This window comes from Bos javanicus, chromosome 14, assembly GCF_032452875.1.
Source record: "Bos javanicus breed banteng chromosome 14, ARS-OSU_banteng_1.0, whole genome shotgun sequence".
NCBI classification, from domain to species: domain Eukaryota; kingdom Metazoa; phylum Chordata; class Mammalia; order Artiodactyla; family Bovidae; genus Bos; species Bos javanicus.
This window is the reverse complement of record NC_083881.1, coordinates 73,846,867-73,873,518: the sequence shown is the minus strand read 5'-3', so window position 1 is coordinate 73,873,518 and position 26,652 is coordinate 73,846,867. Positions and strand designations below refer to the sequence as shown.

The following is a 26,652-nucleotide window of genomic DNA, read 5'->3' as shown; positions in this document are numbered from 1 at the left end:
GACCAGATGCCATGATCTTCGTTTTCTGAATGTTGACCTTTAAGCCGACTTTTTCACTCTCCTCTATCACTTTCATCAAGAGGCTTTTTAGTTCCTCTACTCTTTCTGCCATAAGGGTGGTGTCATCTGCATATCTGAGGTTATTGATATTTCTCCCGGCAATCTTGATTCCAGCTTGTGCTTCTTCCAGCCCAGCGTTTCTCATGATGTACTCTGCATAGAAGTTAAATAAGCAGGGTGACAATACACAGCCTTGACGTACTCCTTTTCCTATTTGGAACCAGTCTGTTGTTCCATGTCCACTTCTAACTGTTGCTTCCTGACCTGCATACAGGTTTCTCAAGAGGCAGGTCAGGTGGTCTGGTATTCCCATCTCTTTCGGAATCTTCCACAGTTTATTGTGATCCACACAGTCAAAAGCTTTGGCATAGTCAATAAAGCAGAAATAGATGCTTTTCTGGAACTCTTGCTTTTTTAATGATCCAGCGGATGTTGGCAATTTGATCTCTGGTTCCTCTGCCTTTACTAAAACCAGCTTGAACATCCGGAAGTTCATGGTTCACGTACTGCTGAAGCCTGGCTTGGAGAATTTTGAGCAGTATTTCACTAGCGTGTGAGATGAGCACAATCGTGCGGTAGTTTGAGCATTCTTTGGCATTGCCTTTCTTTGGGATTGGAATGAAAACTGACCTTTTCCAGTCCTGTGGCCACTGCTGAGTTTTCCAAATTTGCTAGCATATTGAGTGCAGCACTTTCACAGCATCATCTTTCAGGATTTGAAATAGCTCCACTGGAATTCCATCACCTCCACTAGCTTTGTTCATAGTGATGCTTTCTAAGGCCCACTTGACTTCACATTCCAGGTTGTCTGGCTCTAGGTGAGTGATCACACCATCGTGATTATCTGGGTCATGAAGCTCTTTTTTGTACAGTTCTTCTGTGTATTCTTGCCACCTCTTCTTAATATCTTCTGCTTCTGTTAGGTCCATACCATTTCTGTCCTTTATCGAGCCCATCTTTCCATGAAATGTTCCCTTGGTATCTCTAATTTTCTTGAAGAGATCTCTAGTCTTTCCCATTCTGTTGTTTTCCTCTATTTCTTTGCATTGATCACTGAGGAAGGCTTTCTTATCTCTTCTTGCTATTCTTTGGAACTCAGCATTCAGATGCTTATATCTTTCCTTTTCTCCTTTGCTTTTCACTTCTCTTCTTTTCACAGCTATTTGTAAGGCCTCCTCAGACAGCCATTTTGTTTTTTTGCATTTCTTTTCCATGGGGATGGTCTTGATCCCTATTTCCTTTACAGTGTCATGAACCTCTGTCCATAGTTTATCAGGCACTCTTGTCTATCATATCTAGTCCCTTAAATCTATTTCTCACACCCACTCTATAATCATAAGGGATTTGACTTAGGGCATACCTGAATGGTCTAGTGGTTTCCCCTACTTTCTTCAATTTAAGTTTGGCAATAAGGAGTTCATGGTCTGAGCCACAGTCAGCTCTGAGTCTCTTTTTTTGCTGACTGCATAGAGCTTCTCCATCTTTGGCTGCAAAGAATATAATCAATATGATTTCGGTGTTGACCATCTGGTGATGTCCATGTGTAGAGTCTTCTCTTGTGTTGTTGGAAGAGGGTGTTTGCTATGACCAGTGCATTTTCTTGGCAAGACTCTATAGCCTTTGCCCTGCTTCATTCCGTATTCCAAGGCCAAATTTTCCTGTTACTCCAGGTGTTTCTGGACTTCCTACTTTTGCATTCCAGTCCCCTATAATGAAAAGGACATCTTTTTTGGGTGTTAATTCTAAAAGGTCTTGTAGGCCTTCATAGAACCATTCAACGTCAGCTTCTTCATCATTACTGGTTGGGGCATAGGCTTGGATCACCATGATATTGAATGGTTTGCCTTGGAAACGAATAGAGATCATTCTGTCATTTTTGAGATTGCATCCAAAATGGACTCTTTTGTTGACTGTGATGGCTACTCCATTTCTTCTAAGGGATTCCTGCCTGCAGTAGTAGATATAATGGTCATCTGAGTTAAATTCACCCATTCCAGTCCATTTTAGTTCGCTGATTCCTAGAATGTTGACTTTAAATCTTGCCATCTCCTGTTTGACCACTTCCGATTTGCCTTGATTCATGGACCTAACATTCCAGGTTCCTATGCAATATTGCTCTTTACAGCATTGGACCTTGCTTCTATCACCAGTCACATCCACAACTGGGTATTGTTTTTGCTTTGGCTCCATCCCTTCATTCTTTCTGGAGTTATATCTCCACTGATCTCCAGTAGCATATTGGGCCCCTACCGACCCGGGGACTTCCCCTTTCAGTATCCTACCATTTTGCCTTTTCATACTGTTCATGGGGTTCTCAAGGCAAGAATACTGAAGTGGTTGCCATTCCCTTCTCCAGTGGACCACATTCTGTCACCGTTTCTATTGTTTCCCCATCTCTTTGCCATGAAGTGATAGGACCGGATGCTATGAACTTAGTTTTCTAAGTGTTGAGCTTTAAGCCAACTTTTTCGCTATCCTCTTTCACTTTCATCAAGAGGCTCACTAATTTACAAATTAGTGGGTTTAATATTGTGATATCTGATTCATGACTAAGTTTAGAAAATGAAGCTAGATCTCTCGCTGTGTCTGTTTGGATATATGTATGCCTCAGTATGTGTCTTTGTCTTTGGATAATGTTGCAGGGGGTTAATTTGTAAATGAGCTTTAATCTAATTGGCCTAAAAAAAGTAAGCACTTACAAATGAAACAATTCTAAATACAAGAGAAATTTAGCAATTATGAATTACTGAAGTCATAATTAATGATTTTCAGCTTCACATGAACTGGGAAATGTTCAGTATTAAATTAATACCGGGTATTAATGTTTGATCTAATTATTATAGACATGTCTAAGAGTCATTAATACTAAGCATAATATTTTCATCCTGCTTAGGTTTAATATAAGCTAAATAAAATCTTGTTATATCTGTTACAAATTTGTCAGCAAGGAAACTTTTCCATGTGAAGAAATGTTTAAGGAAAGAAAATGTAAATGAGATAAGAGTTTTTAGATAAACTCTGTTAAGAATAATTATGCTTTAACTTCGGTGGCCTTAGTGGTTGGGGTATAGACTTGATTTACTGTGATATTGAATGGTTTGCCTTAGAAATGAATTGAGACCATTCTTTCGTTTTTGAAGTTGCAACCAAGTTGCCCCTTCTCGCCTCATTTAAGGTGATCTGTTCCTGTAAAGTGCCTGTCTGGTTCTTTTTTCCGAACCTAGCCTTCTCTAACTCCCTTACCCTATCACCACAGTGCACAGGGGTGCCAAAGAGTCAGAGAGGACTTAGTCGCTAAATTCACGTGTATCCATGTCTTGCATTTCTGCAATCTGCGGACTTTTCTGGCACAGTAAGTCGTGCACTCAGAGGGACAGATGAACCTCCATTAAATACCCTATTAAAACAACAACAACAATGGGGAAAATAAAGGTAATTAGAGCACGAAAAAAGCGTAGTTGAGGCCTGGGCTCTGACCCGGGGGGCGGGGAGCCCCAGCCGCCCAGGCGGGTCGGCTCCCTGGCCAGCCCAGTCTTGCCAACTTGGGGCTCTCTGACCCGCCTCCCTTCGCGCGCGCATTTCCGGCCAGACCTAGGGAGGCCAGACATGGCGGTGCTAAACCAGCTTCTCTTTTCTTGGGGCCGCGGTTCCCGGCGGGTAAGGCAGCGCCGAAAGGGCCGGGAGCCCTGCGTGTCCCCTGCAAGATCCCCGTCCAGGGAGCAGACCCGGCGTCCCGGGCGCGGGGAGGAGCGCCGTGGGGCCCCGCGGTCCCGGTGCGGGGAGCTAGGGGCGGGCGTCCTGCAGACGCGGGGCCGGGGCAGGGGGCTGTGGCTTCCCGGGACTGGGATGAAGAGGGGCGGTCACATCCAAGCTGCCCTCGGGAGAAGCCCTGGGGTACGTTTGTGCCCGTGTGGAGGGGCACGTTGAACGCCTGCGTGGTTCTCACAAGTTGCACATTCTTGTGAGTTTCCAGTGAAAGTCGGGCTTCCCTGGTGTCTCAGCTGGTGAAGAATCCGCCTGCAATGCAAGAGACCTGGGTTCGATCCCTAGCTTAGGAAGATCCCCTGGAGAAGGGAAAGGCTACCCACTCCAGTATTCTGGCATGGAGAATTGCATGGACTATATAGTCCATGAGGTCGCAAAGAGTCCAAGTTGCATGTAAATAGAGAGAAGGGCCCTGCACACACCTGCCGGCCTGGGGACGAGGGGGAAAGGGAAGGAGGGGTGGGGAGCGGGGCCCAGAGGAAACATTGGCCTTAGCTGGAGTCCTTTTTTTTTAAACGAAGAAATTCGTTCACCTGTTTGTTGTTCAAAGATTAATACCAACCTGGCGTGCGTGAGTGCTAAGTCACGTTGGACTCGTTGCGGGCCCCATGAACCGTGGCCTTCTAGGCGCCTCTGTCCAGGGAATTTTCCAGGGTCTTTCCTGAGTGGGTTGCCATTTCCTACTGCAGGGGGTTTTCCCCATCTGCGGAGCAGAACTCGCCTCTCTTTAGCCTTTGCCTCCTGGATTGGCAGGTGGATTCTTTACCTCTGCACTACACCTGGGAAGCCCATATGAACGTATTCACATAAAAAAAATAGAAAGCAAATCGAGCTGTTTAAATTTCCCTGCCTGCAGTTAATGCTGGGAGCGCTGCATCTCAGGCTGGCTTCCACAGCTTTTTCTCTCCTAATTTTGTTTGGTTTTGTCAACATCTCTCCACTAGACCGATAGTCTAAAGTGGTCAAGAGGAAACAGCTAAAGAGGGAAAGAAAGAGAAAGGAAAAAGAGACTAATGATATCCAAGACAACCCCTTTCCTCAATCAAATGAAAAGAAACCTTAGTGAGCTAAGCGAAACTAAACCTGAATTCACAATTTCCTTAGCCAAGTAGAAAAATCAGTGTGCCAATTGTGAAAAAAACTTTTTTCAGTTAGAATGAGAAGCCATGTTTTTATCTTTTTTGAAAAACATGGACAAATTTCAAATTCCAGTTCTGAACACAAGGGAATACTATGAGTCTATGACGTAAGAGAGAACTTCCTTTTAAAAAGTGAGATTTGTTCAAGGCCAGGGTGTTGTTGATAGTATTTTCTTTTACAAAGATTTGGGTTGTAGGTTGTAAAAGAAGGCTACACTGTCTGATCCCTCTTAAAGAACTCTTCATTTGGATCCTATAATGGCTCTGTAAAGTAGAGAAGTCTTCAGAGATTTTTTAAAGAACACAAATTGTTAGAATTGTAGTAATAAGGTCACACAGACCGTGTCCACGATCTTCTGATGTCATTACGCAATATAGCATGAGAGGGAGAAAATGAACTAAAAATTAATTGTAACCTTACAGTTTGAAGTTCCTTTGCTTAAGAAAAATGGAAGTTTTGAGGATGGAGGTTTGAAGGCAAAAGAGTTCCTTGTAAGTGGTGTGTCTCCCTTTCCTGGCCCACACAAGCTTCGGTGTGAATTCCTGGGTGTAGAAAAGTTTTCACATCTGTGAAGTGGCAGGTTGTTCCGGGAAACATGATTTTGTGGGCAAATACAAGTTGTTACAATTAAAGCCCCCGATTTAAATATTTTAGTTATCAAGAATCTGAGAAATGTTTCATCCCTCATATATCTATTTATGAAGTGAGCTTCCCTGGTGGCTCAGATGATAAAGAATCCACCTGCAATGCAAGCAGGCCTGGGTTCGATCCCTGGGTTGGGAAGATCCCTTGGAGAAGGGACTGGCTACCCACTCCAGTATTCTGGCCTGGAGAATTCCGTGGACAGAGGAGCCTGGCAGGTCACAGTCCGTGGGGTTCCAAAGAGATGGACATGACTGAATGACTTTCACTGTTTATGAATATGGTGATTGCAGCCATGAAATTAAAAGATGCTTACTCCTTGGAAGGAAAGTTATGACCAACCTAGATAGCATATTCAAAAGCAGAGACATTACTTTGCCAACAAAGGTCCATCTAGTCAAGGCTATGGTTTTTCCAGTGGTCATGTATGGATGTGGACTATAAAGAAAGCTGAGCACTGAAGAATTGATGGTTTTGAACTAGTGTTGGAGAAGACTCTTGAGAGTCCCTTGGACTGCAAGGAAATCCAACCAGTCCGTTCTAAAGGAGATCAGTCCTGCGTGTTCATTGGAAGGACTGATGCTAAAGCTGAAACTTCAGTACTTTGGCCACCTCATGCAAAGAGTTGACTCATTGGAAAAGACCCTGATGCTGGGAGTGCTTGGGGGCAGGAAGAAAAGGGAACGATAGAGGCTGAGATGGCTGAATGGCATCAGCAACTCAATGGGCATGAGTTTGAATAAACTCCGGGAGTTGGCGATGGACAGGGAGGCCTGGCGTGCTGCGATTCATGGGATCGCAAAGAGTCAGACACGACTGAGCGACTGAACTAACTAACTAACCAATATTGTGCTATGGGCTACTAGGGCTCAGTTCAGTACAGCATTTAATGAGAACTAGCTCTTTGCTTGGCTATGGGAATGCAAAGGTTAAAAAAATACAAAACTTGCTCTCAAGTTGCTTTCAGTTTTACTGAGGAAAACATTCACTCATTCAGTAGTTTATCAGAAAATGCTAATTAAGTGCCTACAAAGTGTTGGGCATTCTTTGACAATCTTTACTTGGAAACTATCACTACCATCCTTGAATTAATAGCTTCTTGTATATTTTTTAAGTTATGAATAATAACTCATGATTGGACCGTCAAATAATTTAGTGGAACAAAATGAGTTTAAGAAAAGCAAAATGGAATAGAATAGAAAATACAAGAATTCATCTTATATAGTAAGGTTAAGCATACAATTTGTGGAACTTTTAAAAATTTACAGTTCTTTGATATCTCTGATGCACATTGCCATCCTTTGCCTCCTCCCTGTTTTGGGGGGCTTCTCTTGTGGCTCAGCTGGTAAAGAATCCACCTGCAATGCAGGAGACCTGGATTTGATCCCTGGGTTGGGAAGATCCCCTGGAAATTTTCCAGGGGGAACTGCTACCCACTCCAATATTCTGACCTGGAGAATTCCATGGACTGTATAGTCCATGGGGGTCACAAAGAGTCAGACACAACTGAGGGACTTTCACTTTTTTTAAAAAAATAAAGAGTAATTAGTATTTTTATAAAAATGATACTGGGCCAATATGAATTCAAGTAATATATTAATAGTTAAATTAAACAAAATAATACATGTCTGCAAACTGGCCAGTCAGAAATAACCAGGGTTAATGTTTGACCAACTTCATCCCAGGCATCTGTTTGTACTGGCAAAGAGATGGCTGACTAGCCATGTTTTTGCTTGGCTGTATCACATTTGTTTTTCACATTGAATTTAATCAACATTGTTTCATTTTATTCTGATGCTGAATATTGTCAGTGAGAAGTATAAAGCCAGCTAGATTTTTTCCCCCTTGTTTATGTTTTGAGTTTTCTTTATTTTATTTTTTTCTATCCAGAAAGCCTAAGAAATCTTTCTTTACCCAACTCAAAATTTCAGAATATAGGTTTCTTGGAGGCAGGCCTAGAATAGTGCCCAGTGAAGTGATAGTAGCTTAGTCATGTCTGACTCTTTTTGGCCCCATGGACTGTAGCCTGCCAGGCTCCTCTGTCCATGGAATTCTCCAGGCAACAATAGTGGAGTGAGTTGCCATTTAGCACAGAGTAAATAACTAACATCTGTTACACGACAGAATACATGTACTGTGCTGTGTGTAAGGCATATTTCGTACTAGGTCCTCATCCAGAATCTGTCTGAAATATTGTATTCCAGTGGGTCATGATGAGACATCAACAGACTGTGAAAATGCAGATGTGTTATTAGAATGGACATCTGAACGAAACAGTGTGTTGCTAAAGGAGACAGGGAGGGCTTCATGAAGGAGGTGGCTCCAAGCTCACTTTTGGAATTGAGTTATATGGAGCCCCAAAGACAATCTAGATATTAATACAAGGAATTGCATGTTTCAAGAAGTGAAGGAGCATGGCCTGTTTTTAAAAAGCCAAGTGGTTTGGCACTGTGGAGTTTGTGAAGTTTTGGAGTCAGAGAGAAGTGCATGGAGATGAGGCTGAACAGGTTGCCGAGGGCCCAAGGCATGCTGGGCTTCACTTATTTATGTGGCAGATCGAACATTTGCTATATATTAGGCACTATACTAAGCCATCCAAGCATAAGAAAGAACTGATTCTTGCTCACAAAGCTTAACAGTCTAGTAACATTATGATATAATATGGCACAAAGAAGGGGGAAATGTGGAAGCAGTGATAGAATTTATTTTCTTGGGCTTCAAAATTACTGGGGACAGTGACTGTAGCCATGAAATGAAAAGATGCTTGCTCCTTGGAAGGAAGGCTGTGACAGATGTAGACGGTGTATTACAAAGCAGAGACGTCGCTTTGCTGACAGAAGACCATGTAGCCAAAGCCATGGTTATTTCCAGTAGTCATGTACTGATGTGAGATTTGGACCACAAAAAAGGCTGAGCACCAAAGAATTGATGCTTTCAAATTGTGCTGGAGAATATTCTTGAGAGTCCCTTGGACTACGAGGAGATCAAATCAGTCCATCCTAAAGGAAATCAGACCTGAACATTCATTGGAAGGACTGAAGCTGAAGCTCCAATACTTTGGCCGCCTGATATGAAGAGCTACTCATTGGTAAAGACCCTGATTCTGGGAAAGGTTGAAGGCAAAAGAAGTGGGTGGCAGAGGATGAGATGGTTAGGTTGTATCACTGACTCAATGGGCATGAATCTAAGCAAACTGGGAGATGGTGGAGGACAGAGGAGCCTGGTGTGCTACAGTCCATGAGGTTGCAAAGCATCATATAGGACTTAGCAATAATCACCTTAGGGGGAACATTTGCTTGCTGAGGGCAGCTAGCTCCCTAAGGTGATTATTGTTCACTTGCTAAGTTTTTTTTTTTTTTTTAATTGGAGGCTAATTACTTTACAATATTGTGGTGGTTTTTGCCATACATTGACATGAATCAGCCATGGGTGTACATGTGTTCCCCATCCCGAACCCCTCTCCACCCCCCTCCCCATCCCATCCCTCAGGGTCATCCCAGTGCACCAGCCCTGAGTGCCCTGTCTCATGCAAAGAAGCTGGACTGGCGATCTGTTTCACATATGGTAATGTACATGTTTCAATGCTATTCTCTCAAATCATCCCACCCTCGCCTTCTCCCACAGAGTCCAAAAGTCTGTTCTTTACATCTGTGTCTCTTTTTCTATCTCGCATTTAGGGTCATCATCACCATCATTCTAAATTCCATATATATGCATTAATATACCGTATTGGTGTTTTTCTTTTTGACTTACTTTACTCTGTATAATAGGTTCCAGTTTCATCCACCTCATTAGAACTGATTCAAATGCATTCGCTTTAATAACTGAGTAATATTCCATTGTGTATATATACCACAGCTTTCTTATCTGTTGGTTTACTGATGGACATCTAGGTTGCTTCCATGTCCTGGCTATTGTAAACAGTCCTGTGATGAACATTGGGGTATCTCTTTCAATTCTGAACGTGTCTCTTTCAATTCTGGTTTCAAGAGGGAGAAGGTTTAAGAAGGACTACTCATGCCCTATTATTCTCTCAAAATTTTCTGGTCAGATAAACTATTTGTAGGGGGACAGAGTGAATAAAGGGGCAAAAGAAGCCTGGAGTTAAGGAGGGAAGACATCTTCCCTTCTGGGGGGAAGTGAAGCATCAGGACTGGGGAAGAAGACATTCCCACTCACAGAGGGAGAAGTGTACAGTTTTTAGGTGTATCATTTTGGAGTTTTACATTTAAACTAGAACCTGAAGGATCAGTGGAAGTTAGCCAGGGGAAGGAATAAGAGTAAGAAAGTTCTAGGCAGCAGAGTGACCTTTGTGAAGACCCAGACTAGAGTTATAGGTCCCAAGTAAGGAGGCGGGTTGTGAGAGACAGGCGGGGGAGGCCTGTGAGCCCCAGGAAGGAGTCAGAGCTTTGTCCTGAAGGCCTGAGAGCAGGGTGAGAATGGAGGAAACTTGGGCAAGACTCTCTCTGGATAAGAGACCGTGGTGGCCTCAACCGGGGAATGGCTGTACATGAGAGGCCTGAAGTCTGGTGATATTCAAGTGGTAACTCGAGAGTCCTTGCTGCTTGGTCCATGGTAGGAGGTGAGAAAGGAAGACTGGGCCAGGCTGAGGAGGCAAATGGCACCATCAGAAGTGGAAGCAGGAAAGTAATGTCATCAGGTGGGACTTGAGATAGGGATCCTAGAGTATAAGTAAAAGTGACAGGGGTCTGACCTAAGGGCAGTTTTTGTTGCTATTTAGGACTAAAATGAACTCAGTGGATTGGGTGCGTGGTGTGAGATGAAGTCCAAATTTCTATCATTGGCCCCTGAGCTAAGGAAAATGTTCCTCTCTGAGAGAATTTACAAGAAGAGCCAGAGAGAAGAGAGGGGTAAATGATGTATCTGGAAAATGTTAAGTGGCCTCTCAGTTCATTTCAGTTGCCCAGTCGTGTTTGACTCTTTGCGACCCCATGAACCACAGCATGCCAGGCCTCCCTGTCCATCACCAACTCCCAGAGTTTACCCAAACCCAAGTCCATTGAGTCAGTGATGCCATCCAACCATCTCCTCCTCTGTTGTCCCCTTCTCCTTCTACCCTCAATCTTTCCCATCATCAGGGTCTTTTCAAATGAGTCAGCGTTTTGCATCAGGTGGCCCAAGTATTGGAGTTTCAGCTTCAGCTTCAGTCCTTCCAATGAACACCCAGGACTGATCTCCTTTAGGATGGACTGGTTGTATCTCCTTGCAGTCCAAGGGACTCTCAAGAGTCTTCTCCAACACTAGTTCAAAACCATCAATTCTTCAGTGCTCAGCTTTCTTTATAGTCCACATCCATACATGACCACTGGAAAAACCATAGCCTTGACTACACGGACCTTTGTTGGCAAAGTAATATCTCTGCATTTTAATATGTTGTCTAGGTTGATCATAACTTTCCTTCCAAGGAGAAGCATCTTTAATTTCATGGCTGCAATCACCATCTGCAGTGATTTTGGAGCCCAGAAAAGTAAAGTCTGATACTGGTTCCACTGTTTCCCCATCTATTTCCCATGAAGTTATGGGACCGGATGCCATGATCTTAGTTTTCTGAATGTTGAGCTTTAAACCAACTTTTTCACTCTCCTCTTTGACTTTCATCAAGAGGCTCTTTGGTTCTTCTTCACTTTCTGCCGTAAGGGTGGCCTCTAGGACTTCTAAACTGGTATACAGGTGATTTGATTAAGTTGTAGAGGTGGTGGGGAGAATGATAAGTCTGTCAGGAGTGTTAACGAAGGCCTTAGCCTTTGAATGATGCATGTTGAGTGTTGGTGGAGATCCATTTGTGTAAAGATAGAGAGGTGGACACAGTTGGTATTTGGAGAACCTTGAATATTTTGTTTATCTGAGTATAAATTTTAAGGAGGGGAAAACAAAGGGAGATAAGGCTGGATAGATGGAGAAGAGCCAGGTCATGATGACTTGCTGTGCTGGGTGAAGCTGAGGAATCTGAACTTTATGCAGGGAATCCTAAAGAGAGAAGTGCTACAAGCAGGTTTGTAGTACTCTGGAGAGCAGTATCGCAGATGTGCTGGGTAAAGGGGGACTGGAGGGCAGAGACCACCTAAGAGATGATGTAGCACTGACCCTTAGTATTTGTGAATGGTGGAAGATAGGAGTCTTTGAAGTCAGACAGTAAGCAGAGAGGAAGGATACTGACTAGGGAGGTAGAATACGGGCAATTAGAAGGCATTTCATTAATACTTGGCAACCCTTAGTTTTGTTTTGTTTTTTTTTTTTTTAGTTTTATTTATTTATGGCTGCACTGGATCTTCATTGCTGAATGCAGGCTTTCTCTAGTTGCAGAGAGCAGGGGCTACTCCTTGTTAAGGTGCTCAGGCTTCTCCTTGCAGTGGCTTCTCTTGTTACAGAGCACCAGTTCTAGGGTGCATGGGAGTCAGTAGCTGCAGCACATGGGCTCAGGAGTTGTGGCTCCTGGGCTCCAGAGCACAGGCTCAATAGTCGTGGCGCACGGGTTTAGCTGCTCCCTGGCATGTGGGATCTTCGTGGGCCAGGGATTGAAGCTGTGTCTCCTGCATTGGCAGGCAGACTCTTTACCACTGAGCCACCAGGGAAACCCAGCCCTAGCCCTTAGTTTGTAAAGAAAATTCCAGGTGGAAAATAGTCAGCAAACTTAACTGTCCTATATTCTCTTCCTAAAATGATAACTTACTTTGACAGTAGAAATGCCTGGGTAAGTTAAGTAAGTTAAGAGTAAGGGGACAACTGTACTGTGATCCCTTCCAGAATGGGAAAACTCCCGTGCTATCTTGCATCAAAAGCTGTGATAGAACTGTAGGCTTTCACAATTTGTGAAATGATGTTGCCATTCACCTTTAGCCCTGATTTATTTTGCTTATGCTTCAAAATTATATTTTTAACTCCAGATTAGATGTCTCCACCTGAATATTCCACAGGCATGCCAGGTGAAACATTTCTGATACAGAACTGGTTATTTTCAATTCTCCAACTTGAGTCTTCTCAGATCAACCGAGTCATTTCAGTTACTATTTATACTATTTAAACTCTGTCATCTTCAGCTCTCCCCTTCTTGCTTCCCATTTCCAGTTGGCTGGCTTCTGAGTTCAGGCTAACCAACGTGTTAAACGTGTGGAAAGTGTTGTCTTGCCTTGATTTCTGCTGTCCTCATTGTTTCTCACCCAGACTAATGACTTTTGTCTGACTCATCCCCACTTCCTTCTAGTTCACCGTTAAATCTTATTCTTTCTAAAACACAAAGGCAACGCACAAAGTAGCTTCAGATACTGAGATGAAGGTGGGAGAAGCAGAAAATTTTGGTCCACCAAATAGCCTTGATTAAAGAGAGAGCCCTCTTTGTCTTCTTTTAGTGATATGGATCAAGGTGTGCTGAGGTTGGACTTTAAGGCAAGAGGAAATAGTAATTCACTGCATCTTCTTTTTCTGGGACCTTCTCACCCACAAGTAATTTTATTTGTTGACTTCCCACTCCTCCTATGGTGGCGTTCAGTCAAGGTCGTCATCTCTTGCCTGGCCAGCTACAAAACATTACACCTACTTTCCCTGCTTTCCATTTTGCCTCCTACATTTTCTTCTCAATTTAGTAACCAGAACAAATCTCTACAAACCTAAGGCAGCTCATGACAGTCCTGTGCTCAAAACTTTGGAAAGTTTCCCACACAACTTGAGTAAGAATGTCAGTCCGTGTCGTGGCTGACTCAGCCTTTGTGATCCCGTCCTCTATGCCTCACTGACTTCACCTCTCTCCCTCTTTCTCCTTCCTCCATCTTCTTCAGCCATGCTGGCCCTCTGACTCTTCATGTGCTCGTTAGGCTTCCTTCTCAGGGGCTTTGCCTTTAGCTTTTCCTCTGCCTGAAAGAACCATGTGACTCATTCCCTCACTCCCTTTGGGTCTTCGTTCAGATGTCACTGCAGTGAGACCTTTGCTGACCACTCTATTTAAAATAGCAACACTCTACCCATATTCTATGCCTTATTTTTTTCCCACAGCAACACATTAGCTTTTACTATACTATATATTTCACTTAATTTATCTGCCCTCGTCCCAAAGATAATCTCTCTGTGGATGGAATAGTGTATCTGTTTTGCTCACCACTATATTGCCATTGGTTGGAAGAGTGTCTTGGGTATAGCATATGCTCAGTAAAAACTTGCTAAAAATAAAATGAGTTAACAGTATACCTAATGATAATATCATATTTGTCTCTAGTACTTTTTCATAGAAGCAAATTCCCAAATCACAACAAATCTCTTTCAAGCGCAGGGTTTATATTTCTTGGTTCAAAAAAGTTAGTCATATTAGTTTTGGCTAATGTGATAGGGATCAACAGGAGATGACTTGAATGAGAGGCAAGCAGGAGTGAAAACTCCACTTGAAAATTTCAAAGTGCCTATTAACTTATCTCTTTGATTTCATCTTCCTTGATTGCATAGTGTGGGTGAAACATCTATTTAGTCTACATCTAATTGCATACAGATAAGAACTGTAATAAAAATTAGCAAGTACACCCTGTAACACAGAGCAGCTACTTTTTCAAGGACTGATGTTCATCACTATGAGACATATCATCACTCAAAAATGTAATTTTTGTTTTGTAACTGGTAACAACCACATAATTCAGCCTAGCCACTGAAGCTTGGAGTCAGCTAACTCTCTTTTATATTTGCTTAGCCTTACCTTCATGTTGCTGTGGCAATGAGATCTGTGTTCTGCAGAAGATTAGAATATCAGAGGCCTCTGTGCAGTGCCCGGTTTAAGAGAAGGAGCAGGTAGAGGTGCTCAAGCAAACCACACAGGTGTGGAGTTTGAGTTTAATAAAGCCTGTGGCAAGAATGGAATGGGTAGAATTTGGGCTCTTCAATTTTGTTAAGGTTTGTAGTATACTGACACTATTGTCATTAGCAGGTGGGATGATATTTTTATTCTGCAGGAAATAATGTCCTGTCTGCCCCTTATATTTCCAGACACTATGAACCATGTCAATTATGTGGAAGTGACAGTAGGGTCTGAGCACTGAAAAGAATGCATGCATGTCATAGGCTTATGCCTTCTAGCAACTGGATAAAATAAATTCCAAAGTAGTTATTGTAGGCTTACTCTGTTTGTGCGCTATATGAATTCCTTTAGAAATGCAAAAGTGTGCACTTTCAAAGTTGCTTGACAAATAAGATTGTTTGGTCTTCACGAAATTGACATTTAAAGAATCACTTATTTCTAATTGGAGGATAATCGCTTACTGTACTGTGTTGGTTTCTGCCGTACATCAACATGAATCTACTTTAGCTGACGTGAGTGTTGCTGCACCTGCTTTCTTTTGATTTCTGTTTGTATGGAATATCTTTTTCTAGCCCTTCGCTTTCAGTCTGTATTTGTGCTTAGGTCTAAAGTGGATCTCTTGTAGATAGGATATATAGGGGTCTTGTTTTTTGTATCCATTTAGCTAGTCTGTGTCTTTTGGTTGTAGCATTTAGTCCATTTACGTTTAAGATAATTATTATGTCTGTGCTCCCCTGGTGAATGAGCAGTAAAGAATCTGCCTGCAGTGCAAGAGATGCAGGAGACATAGGTTTGGTCCCTGGGTCGGGAGGATCCCCTGTAAGGAGGGCATGGGGACCCGCTCTAGTGTTCTTGCCTGGAGAATCCCATAGATAGCGAAGCCTGGTAGGCTACAGTCCACAGGGTTGCAAAGAGTCAGACATGACTGAAGTGACTAAGCATGCACACCCATGATCCTATTACCATTTACTGTATTGTATTATTTGTTTTTGTAGACCTTTTCTTTCTCTTGTATTTCCTGTCTAGAAAAGTTCCTTGAGCATTTGCTGTAACGTTGATTTGGTGGTGCTGAATTTTCTTAACTTTGGCTTGGCTGTAAAGCTTTTGCTTTCTCCTTCAAATCTGAATGAGATCCTTGCTAAAAAGTGTAATCTTGGTTGTAGGTTTTTTTTCCTTTTATCACTTGAAGTATAGCCTCCCATTCCCTTCTATCCTACAGAGTTTCTGTTGAAAAATCAACTGTTAGCCTTAGGAGGATCCCCTTGTAAGTTATTTGTGGCTTCTCCCTTGCTGCTTTTAATACTTGTTCTTTGTATTTAATTTTCGTTAGTTCAATTAATATGTGTCTTGGGTTTTTCTCCTTGAGTTTAGCCTGTATGGGCTCTCTGGGGTTCCTGGTCTTGGTAGGCTATTTCCTTTCCAATGTTAGGGAAGTTTTCAACTCTAATCTCAAATATTTTTTTCATGCCTTTTCTTTTCTTCTTCTTCTTCTGGAACCCCTATAATTCGAATGTTGGTCCACTTAATGTTGTCCCAGATATCTCTGAGACTTCCTCATTTCTTTTTATTCTTTTCCCTTTATTCTGCTTTGCTTCACTTATTTTTACCATTCTACTTTCTGGTTCACTTGTCTGTTCTTCTGCCTCAGTTATTCTGCTGTTGGTTCCTGCTCTCAGTTATTGTATTGTTCATTGCTGATTGTCTATTCTTTAATTCTTCTAGGTCCTCTTTAACTTTATCTTGTATCATCTCAATCCCTGCCTCGAGTCTATTTATCTGTGCCTTCATTTTATTTCCAAGATTTTGGATCATCTTTACTTTCATTACTCTGAATTCTTTTTCAGGTAAGCTGTTTATTTCCTCCTCATTTGTTTGGCCTTGTTTTTCTGTTTTTGTTTTTACCACGGCCCTTAAATTTGCTGCATGTTTCTGTCTTTTTATTTTATTTAACTTACTGAGTTTGGAGTCTCCTTTCTGCCTGGTGGTAGGTCATAGTTCATCTCAGTTGTGAAATCTGCCCCTCGTGGGTGGAGTTGGACCAGTGCCTGGTGAAAGTCTGTTGGTTGGGGGAATGTGTGTCTGTGTTCTGGTGCATGGAGCTGGATCTTGTCTCTCTGAAGGGTAGTGTCGTTTCCAGTCATGTTTTTTGGGTGTCTGTGCCTTGGTGCGGCTTTGGGCAGCCTTTCTGCTCATGAACAAAGTTGCGTTCCTGTTTTGCTAAAGTTCTGGCATGAAACTGCAGCTTGCTGGCTTTTGGGTGGGCTTGGTCTTAGTGTTGAGATGGGAGGCCTTTGGCAGAGCACTCACGATTAATGTTCCATGAAGTTGGGAGTTCTCTGGTGGTCCCAGGTCCTAGACTCGGGTCTCCCACCTCGGGGGCTCAGGCTCGACCCCTAACTGTAGCAGCAAGACTTCATAGGCCATGTAGGACAAAACTCCAAGACTAATGGTGAAAGCAACACTCAGTAGCCAGTAACACCCAAAGAAACTCACACACTTATAAAAAGAAGAGAGAAAACAGAGAAAAGGATAAAAACTAGAGTCAAAACAGAAGAGAGCAATCAAGCTAATAAACAAGCCCCTAAGTGAAAATGTGTAGTAAAAACATGACTAGCAAAAATGCAAAATGAAAGCATGGGGGAAAATGCAATATAACTACATAGTACCCTCAAAACAGGAAAAAAATGAAATGAATTTTAAAAAAATAAGATGTTTTAAAACTGGAAAAAGTAGGTTAAAAAGTGAAAGTTAAGGGAATAATAAAGAAAGGACAACATAAGAACGTATGAGAAAAAAGAGAGAAATATATGGAGAGTGGCAGTATGAAGAATATCCTTGTGATTCCTTCATTTTCCTCTGCCCACAGTTTTCTTCAGTCAATCTCCCTGCTCAGAAAGTCATCCAATATTTGTAGGAAGGTCTCTGGACTTGTTGTGGGCAGTGTTGAGTCAACTCAGACTCAGGTGTTACTCCACCTTTTGTGTGCATGCGTGCTAATCAGGGTAAATTGGATGTGGTCAAATAGGAGATGGCAAGAGTGAACATCAGTATTTTAGGAATCAGTGAACAAAATGGACAGGAATGGGAGAATTTTAATTAATTTTAATTCAGGTGACCATTATATCTACTACTGTGGGCAAGAATCTTACAAGGAATGGAGTAGCCATCATAGTCAACAAAAGAGTACTTGAATGCAATCTCAAAAATGACAGAATGATCTCGGTTTGTTTCCAAGGCAAACCATTCAACGTCACAGTAAATCAAGTCTATGCCCCAGCCACTAATGCCGAAGAAGCTGAAGTTGAATGGTTCTTTGAAGACCTACAAGATCTCCTAGAACTAATACACACACACACACGCACACACACACACAAAAGATGTCCTTTTCATCATAGGGGACTAGGATACAAAAGTAGAAGGTAAAGAGATACCTGGAAAAACAGGCAAATTTGCCCTTGGAGTGCAAAATGAAGCAGGGCATAGGCTAACAGAGTTTTGCCAAGAAAACACACTTGTCATAGTAAACACCCTTTCCAACGACACAAGAGACAAGTCTTCACATAGACATCACCAGATGGTCAGTACCAAAATCAGATTGATTATATTCTTTGTAGTGGTAGATGGAGAAGCCCTATAGAGTCAGCAAAACAAGACCTGGAGCTGACTGTGGCTCAGATCATCAGCTCCTTATTGTAAAATTCAAACTCAATTTGAAGAAAGTAGGGAAAGCCATTCAGTTCAGTTCAGTTGCTCAGTCGTGTCCGACTCTTTGCGACCCCATGAATCACAGCACGCCAGGCCTCCCTGTCCATCACCAACTCCTGGAGTTCACTCAAACTCACGTCCTCGAGTCTGTGATGCCATCCAGCCATCTCATCCTCTGTCGTCCCCTTTTCCTCCTGCCCCCAATCCCTCCCAGCATCAGAGTCTTTTCCAATGAGTCAGCTCTTCGCATGAGGTGGCCAAAGTACTGGAAAGCCATTAGGACATTCAAATTGCTTATGATTATACAGTGGAGGTGACGAATAGATTCAGGGGACTAGATCTGGTAGACAGAGTGGCTGAAGAACTATGGATAGAGGTTTGTAACATTGTATAGGAGGTGATGACCAAAACCATCCCCCCAAAAAAGAAATGCAAGAAGGCAAAGTGGTTGTTTGAGAAGGCCTTAACAAATAGCTGAGGAAAAAGAGAAGCGAGAGGCAAAGGAGAAAGGAAAATATATATCCAAGTGAATGCAGAGTTCCAGAGAATAACAAGGAGAGATAAGAAGTCCTTCAAGGCTTTGTCAACATGAAACTAAAGGAAATATAATGACCAGCTTGGAAGATGACCAGATCTGCACATTTTTCTTTATCATTTATCACATTTTCAAATTTTATCCTTCAGTAACTTTTTCCCCCTGGTTTAAAAATCAAATCAGATTAATATATATTGAATAAAATTTGAAATTACTCAAAATCAACCAACCTAACAAAAAGAACAAGTAATCTTCTATTATCCCATTACCTAGTCATACATAATGACTGTGAAAGGTAATGAATGAAGTCAGATACATCTTAGATTTGAATCTTTACTACTTTCATTATTTGCCTCTAAAAGTTAGTTACTTGACCTACCTGTTTGCTTCAGTTTTCTCATCTATAAAGTTGGAGTAACAGTGTTGTTGTTGTTTTTGTCCCCTAAGTTGTCTCCAACTCTTTGTGACCCCATGGACTGCAGCATGCCAAGCTCCTCTGTCCTCAACTATCCCCTGGAATTTGCTCAAATTCATGGCCATTGAGTTGGTGATGCTATCTAACCATCTCATCCTCAGTTGCCCACATCTCCTTTTGCCTTCAGTCTTTCCCAGGATCAAGGCTTTTCCAATCTCTTTACATCAGGTGGCCAAAGTATTGGAGCTTCAGCTTAAGCATCAGTCCTTCCAATAAATATTCATGGTTGATTTCCTTTAGGATTGACTAGTTTGATCTCCTTGCAGTCCAAGAGATTCTCAAGAGCCTTCTCTAGCACCACAATTCAAAAGCATCAGTTCTTTGACTCTCAGCTTTCTTTATGGTCCAACTGTCATATTCATACATGACTACTGGACAAACCGTAGCTTTGACTAGATGAACCTTTGTCAGCAAAGTAATGTCTCTGCTTTTTAATACACCGTCTAGGTTTGGCATAACTTCCATTCCAAGGAGCAAGTGTCTTTTAATTTCATGGCTGCAGTCACTATCCCTGGTGATTTTGGAGCCCAAGAAAATAAAATCTGTCATTGCATCCACTTTTTCTCCTTGTATTTGCCATGAAATGATGGGACTGGATGCCATGATCTTAGTTTTTTTTAATGTTGAGTTTCAAGCCAGCTTTTCACTCTCCTCTTTCACCCTTATCAAGAGGCTCTTCAGTTCCTCTTTTTATAGTGTTACGGTCCGCATATCTCAGGTTGTTGTAATTTCTCCTGGAGATCTTGATTCCAGCTTGTGATTCATCCAGCCTGGCATTTCTCATGATGTACTCTGCATAGATTTAAATATGTAGAGTGACAATATACAGCCTTGTCATACTCCTTTCTCCATTGAACCAGTGGAGAACTCCATGAACAAGTCAGTTGTTTCATACCCAGTTCTAACTATAGCTTCTTGACCCACATACAGTTTTCTCAGGGGTCAGGTAAGGTAGTTGGTACTCCCATCTCTTTAAGAATTTTCTACAGTTTGTTGTGATCCAGTCCATCCTTTCGCATAGTCAATGAAGCAGATGTTTTTCTGGAATTCCCTTGCTTTCTCCATAATCCAACAAATATTGTCAATTTGATCTCTGGTTCCTCTGCCATTCTAAACCAGCTTGTACATCTGGAAGTTCTTGGTTCACGTACTGCTGAAGCCTAGCTTGAAGGATTTTTAACCTTAACCTTACTAACATGTGAAATCAGTGAAATTGTACAATAGTTTGAACATTCTTTGGCATTGCCCTTCTTTGGGATTGCAATGAGAACTGACCTTTTCCAGCTGTGTGGCTACTGCTGAGTTTTCCAAGTTCACTGACATACTGAATGCAGCACTTTAGCTGCATCATCTTTTAGGATTTGAAAGCACTCAGCTGGAATTCCATTACCTCCACTAGCTTTGTTCATAGTAATGCTTCCTAAGGCCAGCTTGACTTCACATTCTAGGATGTATGACTCTAGGTGAATGACCACACCATCATGGTTATCTGGGTCATTAAGACCTTTTTAGTATAATTCTTTTTTCTGTATTCTTTCCACTTCTTAATCTCTTCTGCTTCTGTTAGGTCCTTGCTGTTTCTGTCCTTTATCGTGATCATCCATGCATGAAATGTACCTTTGATATCTGCAATTTTCTTGAAGAGATCTCTAGTCTTTCCCACTCTATTGTAACAATACAGTTTACCTTTTAGGGTTGTAGAAAGTCCTAAGTAGACCTGGCACTTGGCAAATATCGAATCCACTACTTACTGTTGTTATTTCCTTCCAGTCATTTTTCTAAGCATGTATTTTTATTTATAGTTCAGGACATCCTGTATATTTCTCTCTCTCTCTTTTTTTTTACATCATATTATAAGCATTTTCTTATTCAATTTCTACTTGTGAATAGCCTTATTCTAAGTTATTGATTATACAGTGGAAGTGAGAAATAGATTTAAGGGCCTAGATCTGATAGATAGAGGGCCTGATGAACTATGGACAGAGGTTCGTGACATTGTACAGGAGACAGGGATAAAGACCATCCCCATGGAAAAGAAATGCAAAAAAGCAAAATGGCTGTCTGGGGAGGCCTTACAAATAGCTGTGAAAAGAAGAGAAGTGAAAAGCAAAGGAGAAAAGGAAAGATATAAGCATCTGAATGCAGAGTTCCAAAGAATAGCAAGAAGAGATAAGAAAGCCTTCCTCAGTGATCAATGCAAAGAAATAGAGGAAAACAACAGAATGGGAAAAACTAGAGATCTCTTCAAGAAAATTAGAGATACCAAGGGGACATTTCATGCAAAGATGGGCTCGATAAAGGACAGAAATGGTATGGACCTAACAGAAGCAGAAGATATTAAGAAGAGGTGGCAAGAATACACAGAAGAACTGTACAAAAAAGAGCTTCATGACCCAGATAATCACGATGGTGTGATCACTGACCTAGAGCCAGACATCCTGGAACGTGAAGTCAAGTGGGCCTTAGAAAGCATCACTATAAACAAAGCTAGTGGAGGTGATGGAACTCCAGTTGAGCTATTCCAAATCCTGAAAGATGATGCTGTGAAAGTGCTGCACTGAATATGCCAGCAAATTTGGAAAACTCAGCAGTGGCCACAGGACTGGAAAAGGTCAGTTTTCATTCCAATCCCAAAGAAAGGCAATGCCAAAGAATGCTCAAACTACTGCACAATTGCTCTCATCTCACATGCTAGTAAAGTAATGCTCAAAATTCTCCAAGCCAGGCTTCAGCAGTATGTGAACCATGAACTTCCAGATGTTCAAGCTGGTTTTAGAAAAGGGAGAGGAAACAGAGATCAAATGCCAACATCTGCTGGATCATGGAAAAAGCAAAAGAGTTCCAGAAAAACATCTATTTCTGCTTTATTGACTATGCCAAAGCCTTTGACTGTGTGGATCACAATAAACTGTGGAAAATTCTGAAAGAGATGGGAATACCAGATCACCTGACCTGCCTCTTGAAAAATCTGTATGCAGGTCAAGAAGCAATAGTTAGAACTGGACATGGAACAACAGATTGGTTCCAAATAGGAAAAGGAGTACGTCAAGGCTGTATATTGTCACCCTGCTTATTTAACTTATATGCAGAGTACATCATGAGAAACGCTGGACTGGAAGAAACACATGCTGGAATCAAGATTGCCAGGAGAAATATCAATGACCTCAGATATGCAGATGACACCACCCTTATGGCAGAAAGTGAAGAGGAACTAAAAAGCTTCTTGATGAAAATGAAAGTGGAGAGTGAAAAAGTTGGCTTAAAGGTCAACATTCAGAAAACGAAGATCATGGCATCTGGTCCCATCACTTCATGGGAAATAGATGGGAAAACAGTGGAAACAGTGTCAGACTTTATTTTTTGGGCTCCAAAATCACTGCAGATGGTGACTGCAGCCATGAATTAAAAGACGCTTACTCCTTGGAAGGAAAGTTATGACCAACCTAGATAGCATATTCAAAAGCAGAGACATGACTTTGCCAACAAAGGTCTGTCTAGTCAAGGCTATGGTTTTTCCAGTAGTCATGTATGGATGTGAGAGTTGGACTGTGAAGAATGCTGAGCACTGAAGAATTGATGCTTTTGAAGTGTGGTGTTAGAGAAGACTCTTGAGAGTCCCTTGGACTGCAAGGAGATCCAACCAGTCCATTCTGAAGGAGATCAGCCCTGGGATTTCTTTGGAGGGAATGATGCTGAAGCTGAAACTCCAGTACTTTGGCCACCTCATGCAAAGAGTTGACTCATTGGAAAAGACTCTGCTGCTGGGAGGGATTGAGGATCAGGAGGAGAAGGGGACGACAGAGGATGAGATGGCTGGATGGCATCACTGACTCGATGGACGTTGGTCTGAGTGAACTTCAGGAGTTGGTGATGGACAGGAAGGCCTGGCGTGCTGTGATTCATGGGATCGCGAAGAGTTGGACACGACTGAGCGACTGAACTGAAGTTATTGACTTCTGTTTCCTTACAGTAAATTTCTAGATATCTCAAGACAAATAATGACAGCCCATTTAATGTGTAAGAATGCTCTAGTGGGAAATTATATATTCTGAAGTTTTAATCTTACAACCGTGACCTGATGGGAAATATCAGATACCCGAATAGTGTGATCATTAAACTCAGTAGTATCTCAGTGAATATAAAGAGACAACATGCAAGGTTTTATAATCTTGGTTTTGCAACTTGGGCAACATGTTTATCTTCTCTGGGCCCCTCCTGTACAATGGGGTAAAATTAGCACCTATTTCATGGGGTGGTGACAATTAGTTTCTAATCCTGATACGTGGTAAACACTTAATGAATATGTTAGCTCTTTATTTGTTTCTGTGTTTAACACTTAAAAGTTTGTTTTCATAATTAAAAATGAGAGAATAGCAGTGTTTTCGATAATAAGCTATAAAATACGAGATAAGGCAGTCCAAATACTTTTTTAGTTGAAAATGGTTTTATAGTTTCCCCCATTTTAATTATAACAAGTATTTTTTTCCTGTTTTAAATTTATTATTCAACCAACTTCTTAGAGGGACAAGTGGCGTTCAGCCACCCGAGATTGAGCAATAACAGGTCTGTGATGCCCTTAGATGTCTGGGGCTGCACGCGCGCTACACTGACTGGCTCAGCGTGTGCCTACCCTACGCCGGCAGGCGCGGGTAACCCGTTGAACCCCATTCATGATGGGGATCGGGGATTGTTTTTTTTTATTTTCTTTAAAAAAAAAATTAAAAAAAAAACAAATAAATTTATTATTCAAAGACAACATGAGAAGAGGCATTTGATTTGATAAACCTTATAAAGGATTTTTATAGTGTTCTTAAGTGATTCAAAAGATGGGATGTGATTTTTTTCCAAGTTGTTCTTGTTAAAAGACAAACATGCTTTAAGCTTTTTAAAGTTAAATTTAAGCTAAACACATGAACTAACAATGCCAGCATTTATAGAGTGTTTTCTATGTGCTATCCAATTTCCTAAGTATATTATTTATATTGTCTCGTGAAACCCTTATAATGACCGTGAGGAAGGTTCCGTCATTATTTCCAATTATAGAAGAAATTGAGGCAAATGGAGATTAAATAACTTGCTGAAGGTTGTATGACTAGGGAGAAAGTTCTCTCCTAATATAGCCCCAAAGCCCTTGCTTTAAACCATTCTACTATGCTACTTAACATTCCAACAGAAAAAGTACAAAAATTGGTTAAATACAGTACCAATATGTTTACAGTGTTTGTGTTAATCCACGAATTTGACCAATATTAAAGAATAAGTTTAAAATCTCATGTCTTTTGTGGGAACACAAGTATGCCTATTTCAGTTTTTTTTCTTCTATTAGTTTTTCAGTTATGGAACAAAAACATTATATCAAAACAATGAAGCTTTGCAGTCTAAATTCTTTCCACCTTTTCCAAAAGTGATGCTACCAGCCAATAGTTTTCAAGGAAAAGTAGCATTTATTACCGGGGGAGGCACTGGCCTTGGAAAAGGAATGACAACTTGTCTGTCCAGCCTGGGTGCACAGTGCGTGATAGCCAGCCGGTGAGTGAGTCTCAGTAAGTTGCCTGGCGAGAGTCTATTGATGGAATAAGTCTGTGCTACAATGTTGAAAACACTTTTTGCCAGATTTGTGTGATTTGCATCTTAATCTCTATGAAATAGTCTTTAGATGATTTAAATCTCCTTGGAAAAAGTCAGTTATTACTTGTGATGATAGAAGTAATGATTGATGATGGAACTGATAATATACTTCACAAATTCAGCGACAGAATTTTTTCTGTGTATGAAGTAATAAAGTACTATATTGAGGCTCCTTTGTTTTCAGTGAGAGTGGTTATAATTACTGATTCAGTAGATAGTTAACCTTGCACCAGGATAATGGATAGAATGCTTCCATTTCCTATAAGACGGGCAAATATTTCAAAACATCGATTGTGATGAATATAGGAAGGGGGAGGCCTTGTGGAAAGAATTTATTTAGGCATGTCCTGGTATCTTATAGCTATTCAAGTTAGAGGTTTAGAGACTGGCCAAAAAATCTATCCTTTCTTTCAGTTTGGAATACTGTAAAATTTTTAGATAGGCTATATAATAGTCTGAATGATAAGTCACTGTGTAATTTATAAGGGCCCAAAGGAGTTTCTTTCAGATGTTTCTTTTAATGCAAATTGGCCAGAACATTTTTTTTTTATGTTGCAATGTTTTTAAGTGTGTTAATATATTATTGTCTTTGTAATACTATGTGATTTACATTGCTTTTGTGTGTTTGTTTTTCTGAAGCGTGTAAGATTCTGAGTACATCTAGGTTGTCCAAACCCATCAATTTGGTATAAAATCTGGTAACATAGATTTATATAGAACATAGATTTTTTAAAAATAGTTTAACCTAAGCTTACATCATTCCAGGAATGTATTTTCCTTCTAAAGCATGCCTGGACAAGAAAACACATAGAAAAGAATATAATTAAAGAAATAATTTAAAATTTAACTGGCTTAAAACTAATTCTATCAATTAATGTCAGATATATGAAAATTGCTTAAATTTAACTTCTGGAAAATAAATGCACTCAAACTAACTTGTTTATAGATTTAGCTTTTCTATTGTCCTCAAAATACATGTCTTTAAACTGTAAATTCTTTCTTAATTTATGAAATTAAAAAGAAAAATATAACATGAAGTTATTTCAGAACTCATGCAAAGTACCATGTGTTTCTTTCTAGAAAAATTGATGTTTTGAAAGCAACTGCAGAGCAGATATCTTCTCAAACTGGAAATAAGGTACATTAAAAAGTTATTTAAATCAGATTTCGGAATGATAACATGCTTAAGTAAGTGACTCATGCTTCTGGATTAAGAAGTCTGAAAAATGTAGAACTCTTTTTGTTTTTGTTGTTTTGCAGGTTCATGCAATTCAGTGTGATGTGAGGGACCCTGATATGGTGCAAAACGCTGTGTCAGAAACCATCAAAGTCATCGGACATCCTGATGTAAGTGTGATGGTGATGAGGCGACAGATGAGGTGTTTGATGTTGATAGCACCTACCAAGGTGTATAAATGAAATAAAATATTGATGCTGAGCAAGTGCTGTGTTAAGAAGCCCCTGTTTTCCTCTGCTAGCAAAAAGCCAGCTCTTTTTGCTAGGGAGTAGAGTAGGTAGACTGCTATACTATTTCCTTTTAGGAACACTTTAAAAATACATTTATAATCATATAGAACAAACTTTATTTCACTATATTTAATAAGATTATGAAATAAGAGTAGCTATCCAAGAGCACAATATTTAGTTTAAATGATTCATGCTCTTTGCTTTTCTTTATAATTTTGGATTATCTCTGTCCATGGAGGAAAATAATACAAACAAGGAAACGGACAAAAAAGCTCCAGATTTCTCCTTATAAGACCTGAGATATACATGGATGTTTTGCTTTTGTTTGGTTCGCATATTGGAAAGAAGCCTTTTCTCCAGTAGTCTCAAAGAGAGCACTTTGCTATGTTAAAGATATTTTTGGACAAATCAATATCTACTATAGAACTAAGTGGAATTTTT

The 26,652-nt window shown here is 40.8% G+C and overlaps 1 protein-coding gene across 1 annotated transcript in view; it reads left to right on the top strand.

Annotated features, from left to right (window-relative positions):
• Positions 1-3,611: 3,611 nt before the first annotated feature.
• DECR1 (2,4-dienoyl-CoA reductase 1) overlaps positions 3,612-26,652 on the top strand; it is a 43,841-nt gene continuing 20,800 nt past the window's right edge. Inside the window, exons 1-4 of the mRNA XM_061439417.1 lie at positions 3,612-3,717; positions 24,443-24,645; positions 25,825-25,882; positions 26,005-26,091. Of these exons, the coding sequence (XP_061295401.1) occupies positions 3,667-3,717; positions 24,443-24,645; positions 25,825-25,882; positions 26,005-26,091 (399 nt within the window). The 5' untranslated portion in view covers positions 3,612-3,666. The remainder of the gene's footprint in view (positions 3,718-24,442; positions 24,646-25,824; positions 25,883-26,004; positions 26,092-26,652) is intronic.